At 41.0% G+C, this 12,182-nt stretch overlaps 1 protein-coding gene across 2 annotated transcripts in view; it reads right to left on the bottom strand.

Annotated features, from left to right (window-relative positions):
- Positions 1–7,279: 7,279 nt before the first annotated feature.
- The window catches only part of fnip1 (folliculin interacting protein 1), a 61,127-nt gene continuing 56,224 nt past the window's right edge, over positions 7,280–12,182 (bottom strand). For both annotated transcript variants that reach the window (XM_027139901.2, XM_027139902.2), the window contains 4 exons: positions 11,440–11,605; positions 10,865–11,062; positions 10,535–10,650; positions 7,280–10,320 (listed from right to left, as the gene is read on the bottom strand). In XM_027139901.2, coding sequence (XP_026995702.2) covers positions 10,242–10,320; positions 10,535–10,650; positions 10,865–11,062; positions 11,440–11,605 — 559 coding nt within the window. In that variant the 3' untranslated portion in view covers positions 7,280–10,241. The remainder of the gene's footprint in view (positions 10,321–10,534; positions 10,651–10,864; positions 11,063–11,439; positions 11,606–12,182) is intronic.

Here is a 12,182-nt window from a genome sequence, read left to right as displayed (position 1 = left end):
CCAGGGAGGTTTATTTGAATAGCTGACGTCACAGATGCAGTTGGACTACTTTACTTGAGGCAAAACCCGATTATCAACACAAATACTATTGCTTGTGTTTTCATTGCGCACGCGCAACGTTCAGTCAGGTTTTAATCATTTTAATTTAATCATTTAGTAATGTTGTGTATACATATTCGCATACGCCAAACCGAACTAAACGCTTCCACCGTTTGAATAACGAATATTGCACCTGTAATGTAATGTAAGCGCATTCAGACATGTTATTCGTATGTAGTAAAATGAAACACTGGGTATTTTTTAGTCTCAGTATAATAAAAAACAAATAGATAGCTACAGTTGTCACAAGCATTAATGTTGGCCAGAACCTCCTTTGCACCTCTCATTTCACTCTCTCCATGAGTTTACTGGGCCTTGAGGTTTATCTTGAGCTCACCCGTTCCTGTCCTCTGTCACCTTGGGCCTGTTCACTGTCACTGGCATAAGTGGTTGTTGAGGATGATAATTACATATCTTATATATAAAACTATAAAAAAGTGCCGTATCGTTAATAGTACTAATCACAATATCAGACAATACACAGCACAAATCAAAACAGTGTTAATCTAACAAACCGTGTTAATAGCACAATACTATGCATCCTCTAAAAACAGGTAACAGTCAACAAACAGAATATCACAAAGCATAAAAGCACCGAAACCTGAGAAAAATGATCTATCGTACATCGCTCTGGTTAGGACATCTGTTGTGGTATTGAAAGAATGTAAATGAAACAAATATGTGACATCAAATACAAGTCATCTGAAAGTCTACATAGACATATTAAATCAGAGATAAAACTGAAAACATGATAGACTATTTATTTCACATTACAGCAAGAACAACTGACAATACAAGGGCAGACATGACATGAATCAAATTTTTGCTTTCTATCAGGACTCGACAGCACTGGTGCAAGGGAAGAATCATCATAAAACTATAAACTTCTAAGCAATGCTGTTTCTTCATTTGGGTCAAATGGCAACTATTTAGCGAATGTCTATATATTCTACATTTTCTACATTCCACAGTTCCCCTCCTGTCAAAGGTAAAGACAGATGGAAGTGCAGAATTTCTTTAATATAACTGGGATCAAGGTTGCAAAACACAGACTAGGGCAAAAAAATAGAACGGCAAACACAGTGACATCAACAAAAACAAAACAAAGGCAATTTTGAAAAGCAGTCATTATAATAGATGACTAAACACATGAAACAGGACAGCACAAAAACAGAAGACAATGAAACCTACAACCAAAGAAGACATTAATTCAAATGTGCAGGTTTGCCCTCTAGTGGCCTGGCAGTAAAGTGACTCAAATATCTGAGACAAATCCACTCTCTAAGGTGTGAGCAAAGAGCACAGTGAGGCTTATGAGGGGAATGAGGAAAACAGACAAGAAAGGCAGCAAAAGCAACATTCTCAGCTGAGCAAAATTCCAAAGATCTAGTATCAAGGTTGCAAAACACATAGACTAGGGTAAGACTAAAGAACAGCAAACACACTGTGACATCAACAGAAGCAAGACAAAGACAGTTCTAATCAGCAAACAGAGAACAGGACAGCAGAATAGTCTGGCAGGAAAGTGTTTCAAATATCCGTAACGCCTATAATAGAGAGTATATATATATTGTGGCGGTTTTGATTTAGATGTATAAAACACACTCAGACACAGAGGTGATAAATGCAAAAAAGTAAAGAAATTATTTTATTTTGCTGTAGCAAAAGTCATCCATACAATGCAAAGTCTACACAGTGAAGAGGCAAGTTCTAGTGTTACAGCTCTCTCTTTTGTACCCATGGTGTGTTGTGTGTATGTGTATATGTGTGTGTGTTCATGCGCCCTCCCTGGTTACTGAAATGTATTTCTTTAAGTTATTACCTCAGCAAGGCCAAATTCTATTTTCAGTTTTTATCGAGCACATGCACACATACTTCCATAAAGTTCCCATCTTTCTAACATTACAATGTTAACGGCTGGAACAAGGGCCTCTTGTTCTCAGACTCTTTCTCCCTAGTCTGACACACAGAATACAGTAAAAGCACATAAAATATGTGTATATATACATGATACTTAAAATATTCCACTACTATATCTATCTATCTATCTATCTATCTATCTATCTATCTATCTATCTATCTATCTATCTATCTATCTAAACAGTCCTTCCTCTCCCTCATGAATAATTACACACAAATTACACATACTTTTTCCCCTGCTAACATGTCATGAAGATAATTTATTCATTCACTCCTCTCCAAGGAGGATGCCGCATCTGTCTCTACCAGGTCAGATTTTGGTGATGGTCCATTCCCACTAGATAGAGAGTTTGTTATTATTATTATTATTATTATTATTAGTATGCTAGGCACCTACTGTACTGTTATTGTCAGAATTCTTCTGTATTATACCTTCTTCTCTAAGAGTCTACAGCAGGAGATAGAACCCCTTAGTGGATTTTTATAAAATTTGGTCCAAAGTATCCAGGCATGCCTCCATCTCTGTAGCCCTAACCAACAGGCCAAAGGTCAGGGTTCATTTTGTGATCTTTGTGAAATCCTTGGTCATGGTGATTTAAATGCACCTATTGGCATTAAAGGCTTTCATATTTTATTTTCTGCCATTTTGATTTTTTCAACACTACTACATTACAACGCAAACTATCCCTAAACTGTTGATCCTATCACCACCATATTTATTTTCTGACCAAAAGTTATTTAAAGAATTTTTCTGGGGAAAATTATATTGGTGCTGTAATGAAATTCCATGGCAAATATACGAAAGCAGGAAGTAAGCCATATGTCAGCAATGCTTAGTTAGAGTCATAGCAAATATGGTTTAGGTATTTACTATGTGGTATATTGTGTACACAGCAAGTTGCATGAAATTTGGCCACATGGGATGCTACACTATTTTTGAAAAATTAAGTACCTATAAAAAAATTTAATACCTATCATTTTGGAACTAAAGCCAATGATTCAACCAAATTTCCTATGCATTGTGAAAGAAAAAGGAAAGTAAGAAACATATTTGACAGCCATTTTGCCAACCTGGTATAATTTAAATTATTTAAATGGTTGTCTAGGACAGATAAAAGAAGCTGTAGATTTGAGTCAATACATCAATCCCTCTAGCTAAGCCAACAGCCAAATTTTAGACGACATTTTTACTTATAACTCTTCAACCATTTGTCCTACAGTTGTGAAATCTGATGTGCAACAGATAAAGGTCATTAAAGATAGAGATAGAAAGGTACTAACAGGCAAGGAGAGTGTGAAGAGAAAATGGGAGGAAGAGTATTGTAAAACAGGAAATAGCAAAGATTAGAAAGGATGAGATGAGGAAGGCTCTGAGGCGAATCAAGAGTGGAAAGGCTGTTGGTCCAGATGACATAAAGGGTGGTGTGTAAGTGTCTAGGAGATACAGCAGTGGAGTTTATATCTAGATTGTTCAACAGAATTTTAGAGAGTAAGAAGATGCCTGAGGAATGAAGGAGAAGTGTTTTAGTGCCAATCTTTAAGAAGAAGGGTGACATGCAGGGCTTAGGTCATCATACTGTTATTGTATGTTCTGGTGATATACATTACGCACTGCTTACTATAAGTAAGTGTAGTAATCACCAGTGGAGGCACTACACTACTGAATATGAATATCCATCCATCCATCCATCCTCTACCGCTTATCCGAGCCCGGGTCGCGGGGGCAGCAGTCTAAGCAGGGATGCAGACTTCCCTCTCCCCAGACACTTCCTCCAGCTCTTCCAGGGGAATACCGAGGCGTTCCCAGGCCAGCCGAGAGACATAGTCCCTTCAGCGCGTCCTAGGTCTTCCCTGGGGCCTCCTCCCGGTTGGACATGCTCGGAACACCTCCCCAGGGAGGCGTCCAGGAGGCATCCGAAACAGATGCCCGAGCCACCTCAGCTGACTCCTCTCGATGTGGAGGAGCAGCGGCTCTACTCTGAGCTCCTCCCGAGTGACCGAGCTCCTCACCCTATCTCTAAGGGTGCGCCGAGCCACCCTGCGGAGGAAACTCATTCCGGCCGCCTGTATCCGGGATCTCGTCCTTTCGGTCATGACCCAAAGCTCATGACCATAGGTGAGGGTAGGAACGTAGATCGACCGGTAAATAGAGAGCTTCGCCTTGCGGCTCAGCTCTTTCTTCACCCCAACAGATCGGTATATCGACCACATCACTGCAGAAGATACACCAATCCGCCTGTCGATCTCCCGCTCCATCCTTCCCTCACTCGTGAATGAGACCCCAAGATACTTAAACTCCTCCACTTGAGGCAGGAGCTCTCCACCAACCTGAAGGGTGCAAGCCACCCTTTTCCGACTGAGAACCATGGCCTCGGACTTGGCGGTGCTGATTCTCATCCCCGCCGCTTCACACTCGGATGCAAACCGTCCCAGTGCACGCTGAAGGTCCTGGTTTGAGGAAGCCAGCAGGACATCATCATCTGCAAAAAGCAGAGACGAAATCCTGTGGTCCCCAAACCGGACTCCCTCCGGCCCCATACTGCGCCTAGAAATCCTGTCCATATAAGTAATGAACAGGACCGGTGACAAAGGGCAGCCCTGCCGGAGTCTAACATGCACCAGGAACAAGTCTGACTTACTGCCGGCAAAACTGTGAACCAAACTCCTGCTCCGGTCATATAGGGACCGGACAGCCCTTAACAGAGGGCCCCGGACCCCATACTCCCAGAGTACCCCCCACAGGTCACCACGAGGGACACAGTCGAAAGCCTTCTCCAGATCCACAAAACACATGTGAACTGGTTGGGCAAACTCCCATGAACCCTCCAGCAACCTGGCGAGGGTATAGAGATGGTCCAGTGTTCCACGACCGGGACGATCGGCCAAATTCTCCTCTCCAATACCTTGGCATAGACTTTTCCGGGGAGGCTGAGGAGTGTGATCCCCCTATAGTTGGAACACACCCTCCGGTCCCCCTTCTTAAACAGAGGGACCACCACCCCAGTCTGCCAGTCCAGAGGCACTGTCCCCAACCTCCACGCGATTTTGCAGAGGCGTGTCAACCAAGACAGCCCCACAACATCCAGAGACTTGAGGTACTCAGGGCGGATCTCATCCACCCCCGATGCCTTGCCACTGAGGAGCTTCTCAACTACCTCAGTGACCTCAGCTTGGTGAATCGACGAGTCCACAACTGAGCCCCCCGCCCTCTGCTTCCTCAGTGGAAAACATGTCAGTGGGGTTGAGGAGAACCTCGAAGTATTCCTTCCACCGTCCGAGGATGTCCCCAGTCGAAGTCAGCAGATTCCCACTCCCACTGTAAACAGTGTGAGCAGGGCACTGCTTCCCCCTCCTGAGGCACCGGACGGTTTGCCAGAATTTCTTCAAAGCCAACCGATAGTCCTTCTCTATGGCCTCACCCAACTCCTCGCAGACCCGAGTTTTTGCCTCCGTAACCACCCGGGCTGAAGCTCGCTTGGCCCTTTCAGTACCTATCAGCTGCCTCCGGAGTCCCCCGAGCCAACCAGGCTCGATAGGACTCCTTCATCTTGACGGCATCCCTTACTTCCGGGATCCACCACCGGGTTCGGGGATTGCCACCACGACAGGCACCGGAGACCTTACGGCCACAGCTCCGAGCGGCCGCGTCGACAATGGAGGTGGAGAACATGGTCCACTCGGACTCAATGTCTCCAACCTCCCTCGGGATCTGGTTGAAGCTCTGCCGGAGGTGGGAGTTGAAGATCTTTCTCACCGGAGACTCTGTCAAACGTTCCCAGCAGACCCTCACAGTACGTTTGGGTCTGCCAATTCTGTCCAACTTCCTCCCCTGCCATCGGATCCAACTTACCACCAGGTGGTGATCAGTTGACAGCTCTGCCCCTCTCTTCACCCGAGTGTCCAAGACATACGGCCGGAGGTCAGATGAAACAACCACAAAGTCGATCATCGACTTCTGACCTAGGGTGTCCTGGTGCCATGTGTACAGATGGACACCCTTATGCTTGAACATGGTGTTCGTTATGGACAAACTGTGACTAGCACAGAAGTCCAATAACAGAACACCACTCGGGTTCAGGTCGGGGGGGGCCGTTCCTCCCAATCACGCCCCTCCAGGTGTCACGGTCACTGCCCACGTGAGCGTTGAAGTCCCCCAGTAGAACTACTGAGTCCCCGGTCGGAGCCATTTGGCCCGTAAGCACAAATAACCGCGAGAGACCTATCCCCGACCCGAAGGCGCAGGGAAACTACCCTCTCGTTCACCGGGGTGAACTCCAACACATAGTTGCTGAGCTGGGGGGCTATGAGCAAGCCCACCGCCTCTCACCATGAGCAACTCCAGAGTAGTAGAGTCTAGCCTCTCTCAAGGAGTTGGATTCCAGAGCCCAAGCTGTGTGTGGAGGTGAGCCCAACTATATCTAGTCGATATCTCTCAACCTCCCGCACCAGCTCAGGCTCCTTCCACCCCAGCGAGGTGACATTCTATGTCCTTAGTGCCAGATTCCGTGTCTTGGGATTGGGTCGCCGAGGCCCCCGCCTTCAACTGCCACCCAATCCAAATTGCATCGACCCCTTACGGTTTCTCCTGCAGGTGGTGGGCCCACAGGAGTTCGGCCCCACGTTGTTCTTTCGGGCTGAGCCCGGCCGGGCCCCACGGGGCAAGACCCGGCCACCAGGCGCTCACATGCGAGCCCCAACCCCGGGTCTGGCTTCAGATGTCACAGACCTTGATTTCACTTTTCTCATAAGGGTTTTTTTGAATTTTGAATATGAATAGATTTTTTTAGTCACCTTAAATACTATTTCCCATTTTGTGTTTTAAATCTACTTAGGTACAGGGAGATCAGCCAGTTCACCATCCCACCGTTGAGATTCCAGGATCCTGTTGCACCACTGAATACATATTACATGTTATCCCTAAGTAACTAGCTAGTCAGGTGGTATTAGCTGTGGGCCATAGTTGTCTATGTTTTAGGAGCCCTACTGTGAAGAAGGGGTTACATAGGTAAAGTGACCACTCTTTACAGTCATTTTGGGGTCACCAGTTATATTGTGACAAATTCATCTGCCTTAGAAGCTTTCAGTCTCAGGCCTATTCTTATTTTCCACATTCAAACACTTCACTCTAGGAACCTTAGTTGAAAGTTGAATCATACTTGAAATATGTAATCTGACAACTTGTGGTCCACACCACATAAAACTATACATTACACCGGAAATGAAAGATGGCAACACGAAGGGGAATAGATCAAACCACAAGTACATGTTTAACCTTGACTTTTATTGCACAAAATTCCCATAGAATTGGGAAAGAATAAAATAAAGAAATGCAGTAACAAAAAATATGTACAAATGCATGACGGAAACCAAAGCAATATATATACAATTTATGTGAACCAAGACATGCCTTGCTAAATAATTTAAATGTGATCATGTAGAAATAAATATAAAAGCAAATTCAAAATGACAAATGATAGATGCAGCTCGCTATTTGTTAAATGTCCTAGGCAAAGCGTTCTCTTCATGTTTTTATTTCCAAGTTAAGACTCTTATGCATGGCCTTATTTCAGAAGAAGAAAATCTGTTAAAATGAGTATAAATCTAATATGTTGGTTCAACACAGATTATAAAATTGTTTTTATAAGGTTATTTATATCACCCTTTTGTGGGTCTATTTGGGCTATATAAACACAGCATGATCAACAGACAATAACACTATATGATCAAAAGTTTAAGGACACCTGTCCATCACAGCATCAGTGGGCCTTTCCAAAACTTTTGCCACAAAGTTCAAAGCACACAATTGTAAAATATGTCTTTCTATGTTGTAGGCATTAAATATTCACTGTACCTGAACTAAAGGGTTGAACCAACACATGCTGCAGCATGTCAATGCCCCTGTACATAAAGCAAGGTCCATGAAGACCTGTTTTGCAGACTGCAATCCAGGATACATTGCCCAGTACCTGATCTTATTAATGCTTTTAGACTTGAATGTGGAAATCCCCACATTGTTCCAAAATCTAGCGGGAAAACCAATCCCGGAAGAGTGAAGTTTATCGTCTGCACAAAAAATATATTCTGTTAAAATTTAAAACTTCTCTGCAACCTTAGCTTCAATCAACTATGGGGTTCCTCAATGTTCCATTCTGGGACCACTATTATTTTCATTATGCATGTTCCCCCTGTCCCATTTTTCTGAAATATAATATTTCCGTATAATTTTTATGCTGTTGATAAACAGATTTGCCTCCCTTTGAAGGCAGGTGATATATCTGTTTATTTTCTTTGAGTGCTTGAAAGATGTAAATTGCTGGAAAGACAACTTTATCGACCTAAATAATAAAAAAGCAGATTTTTACCAGGCAAATTAGTTTAGTTGTGAAGAAAGATTTCGTTCAGCTGCAAAACACTGCTAAACTTTTCATTCATGACCTGGAAATAAATTTCACTCTTATATTACACTATTGCCTTAGGTAATGAATACTTTGTGTTTGGGTTTAAAGACAGACTCTGAGGTCATGCCTGCAAAGGGTAAGGAATGCTGCAGCAAGGTTGCTGACTAACACACAAAAGGGGGACCATATATCTTCTTATTTAAGATGCTATATGTTTTTAAAGGTTTACATGAACTAACACCAGATTAGTGTGTAGATTAGTGTTTTCACAAACCAAGAATTCTCTTAGTTCAAACATCCAGCTGCTTCTTGATATTCATTTAGGGTAGAATATCAAGGTCACGCTTTAGGGTAGACTCTGCTGTGTCTGTTGCAGAATGGAGTACAAATTTTTATTAGATCCTCAAAATGTGTAAAACCCGCCTTAAGATGTATCTTCAGCTTTATACCTATAATTAGGTGTGGAACGGATGCAGGCTATTTGTGGTGTATTTATTTATTTTTAATTTTTCTGTATGTTATTTTTTTTGCAATTGTACAGTGCTTTGGTACACTGTTTTTGAAGTTTAACAGCAAAGGGTGACTAAATCTGGAATTAAATGTTTGAAAGGTACATATGACTGTGATGGTAAGGCTTCCGCAAAGTTATGGCCATATAGTGTATTGCTATTTAATTTCTTCTGAAGTAAACATAGTACAGTGGCTGCAAAGCAGAATAAAATTCATTGCATGACATTCCAGCACTTTCAAATGCAATTTTTTTATACAAATAAAGTAACACATCACAGCATATTTATACTTTCTACCTGAATGGAACAGAAAACAATATCCCTTAGTCAGTAAAATGCTTTGTGCAAATCACCTGCAAATATTTGAGGTAGTGCTGTACCAGGGAGTTTCTTCACCTCTTTTGCTGACTAACAGAGAGACTGTGATGGTAAACAGTTGGAATATTTTCAGATCATTAAAAATTGTAATTAAAAATTTAAATAAATCGAAATAAACTGGTTTCAATATCCACATGCCAAAGTCTTAGATAGGTATTAATGCCTTTTTGAAAAACACCATGTTGCCTTTTGTATTTCCTTTTGGTTTTCACTGCTATTCCAGGGGAACTGCCTAAATCATCTATAATCATATATAAAATATAATCTTAAAGACTGAAACAAGACAAGAGACATGAAAATTAAATCATATATTTCCTGTCATTTACTGGCTGATCTCTAATTCTACAAAACTTGAAGGCTTTTAGGGGTGCTTTCACTTATTCAGCTTTCATCAAACCCTGGTGTTTTCCTCCTCAATGGTGTTCTTTAGGCAGGTGAGAAAAATGCAAGAAACAGTCTGAGACTGTATGACATAACCCGAGATGCAAACTAAGCCTAAAGACAAAGGTGTAGCACTGTATAAATGCTACGTTTTGGATATTTGGACTACAAAGAAGATGCAAAAAAAAAAAAAAAAAAAAAAAATCGAAGTTATCAAAAACAAAGTTTTTTATGCGATAAACAAAATCTTTTGAACTACATATTAATAGAATTATCTAACCATTTATTTAATGCTGACTTTAAAATTATCTGTGCTATTTGTGAAACTATCCATGCACCTGCCAATGGGTTTGTTCATCTTTTTTATATTCTGACTATTCTGATTTTTACAAGCACATTTTCATCCCTCAGCCAATATTTTGTTTATGTGCATTGTGAAACCAAACCATACAGCAAACAAACCAAAAGTATCAATTTCACTCTGATTAGATTGACAAACTGATTAATAGGCCCCCACAAAAGAACCTGTGGATGTGTCTATACATTTCAATGTCCTCTACAGCAAGATCTGGGCAACATATGGTGAGTGTGTGCTTGCAATAGCTGTCAACAAGGGCAGGTCACTGGACTCGATTCTGGAGGGGAAAGAGAATAGTGACTCATGATTGTAGTTACAGCTTGATTGCGGCCTAAAGACCTCAATATTACTGGCATCAAGCATTGCAATAAATCACCACAACTTTGCTACCAAATTAAAAAAGGAAAAATAACAATTAGTTTCAAACAGAGTAAATTATTTAATCTGACTATAAAAATTACTACATTCAGATTACAAAAAAGATTTATTACCCTAGAACCATGCCTAGCTCTTTGACATGCACCCGCGTCTGTCCTTTCAGGTATTCAGCAAGCATTGTGCTTTTGAAATAGAGCTCCTGGAGTCGGTCCTCTAGATGCATTATGCACTAAAAAGCAAAGAAAGGGTAAGAATAATTATGATTAAATGATTATGATTATGATATAATTAAAAATTATGAACAAAAAACACACTTTTGCACCGAGTTCTTCTATAGATTTAGGGTTTTATTTAGTTCAACTATAAATTACACAACCTACTTTTACTGTAGGAAAACTAGAAGAAACAACATTAAAGAAACAACATCAGGGAGGTGAACTCACAAAGTTGGGAGATAAGTTGAGACGGTAGAGCTGATAAGTAGACTGTAGCAGGTTGGACACAAGGTTTGAAACCAGAACATCTTTTCCAAGCTTATTCTCTGTGCTAGGTCTCTGGCTACTAGCCACCTGCACGGTCCACCTGTCTGTATCTGCAATAATGCAGAAAGCCTCAGCTACAGGCTCATCCAATACAGGTTGCTTCATAGTAAGTAGAAAAAAAAAAGAGATTTAAGGCCTTTGTTATCAGCATCATGAACAAGAAACAATGTACTGTTTTATGTAGGTAGGCTAAGTTAGCTGTAGCCTGGACAATTTAAATTATAAAATGAAATATACTACATAATATAACATTATCTTGGACATTACTTGTGTTTTGTCAATCTTATTAAAATAAACTTTACATGACTATTACAAAGATTACATTTTTGTGTCCATTGTCATACATTTTGAACTGATACGAGTGCTATAGAATAAAGTTTAGTATTACGGAGATGACTACATATGTTGGCTATACACATAACCACAAACAGTTATTAAGAGTTATAAATAGTTATTATGACTTTATTTATATTCACCTGGACTGCATTGGCCAAGTCAGACATAAGGCTTTGCCTCAGTTTGTCATCATTGGGAATTCCATGTAGGACAAAGTCAGGTACATAAGTAGGACAGTAACTGCCAAAAAGTGATCTCCCAAAGTTAGCAATGCTTGATTTGGAGAAGTTTTCTGCCAGCTTTGCCCTGCCAAATGCAAATTCCAAACATGCACAGAATGAAGTAACACACAGAACACAGACATATACACACACCCCTGTCCTAATTTAAATTATTTATATATATATATATATATATATATATATATATATATATATATATATATATATATATATATATATATATATATATATATATAAACAGCCACACATACACACAGGGGTTGGACATCAAAACATAAAATATCATAATCGACACAAAGTAAAGGGAGGCATATCAGAGTTCACAATAGGACAAACTGTTGGTGTGCATTTCGCTGGCACATCCGTGACCTCAGCAGCAATTTTATGTGGTGTTTCAATAGAGGAAGCTGTCTGAAAGGGATGTCAAGTCAAGAAGCTTTTAACCATAGACAGCTGACATAGTACATAGTGAGATGAACCCTTTCTCCAGGACCATGGTGCTACAACACAGAGCTACAGCTAACTTAGCCACTTAAAGTGCATAGTGTGCAACCTAGTGCAAACAGTGCAAGACCAAGGACAGTGCACAGACAATAAAATTGCACATTACAAGACATATACATAAAATAGTGCAGACATGT

The sequence above is a fragment of the Tachysurus fulvidraco genome, chromosome 21, assembly GCF_022655615.1.
Source record: "Tachysurus fulvidraco isolate hzauxx_2018 chromosome 21, HZAU_PFXX_2.0, whole genome shotgun sequence".
In the NCBI taxonomy this organism is placed as follows: Eukaryota; Metazoa; Chordata; class Actinopteri; order Siluriformes; family Bagridae; genus Tachysurus; species Tachysurus fulvidraco.
Note: the sequence above shows the minus strand (reverse complement) of the source record. Positions and strands in the feature narration are given on the sequence as shown.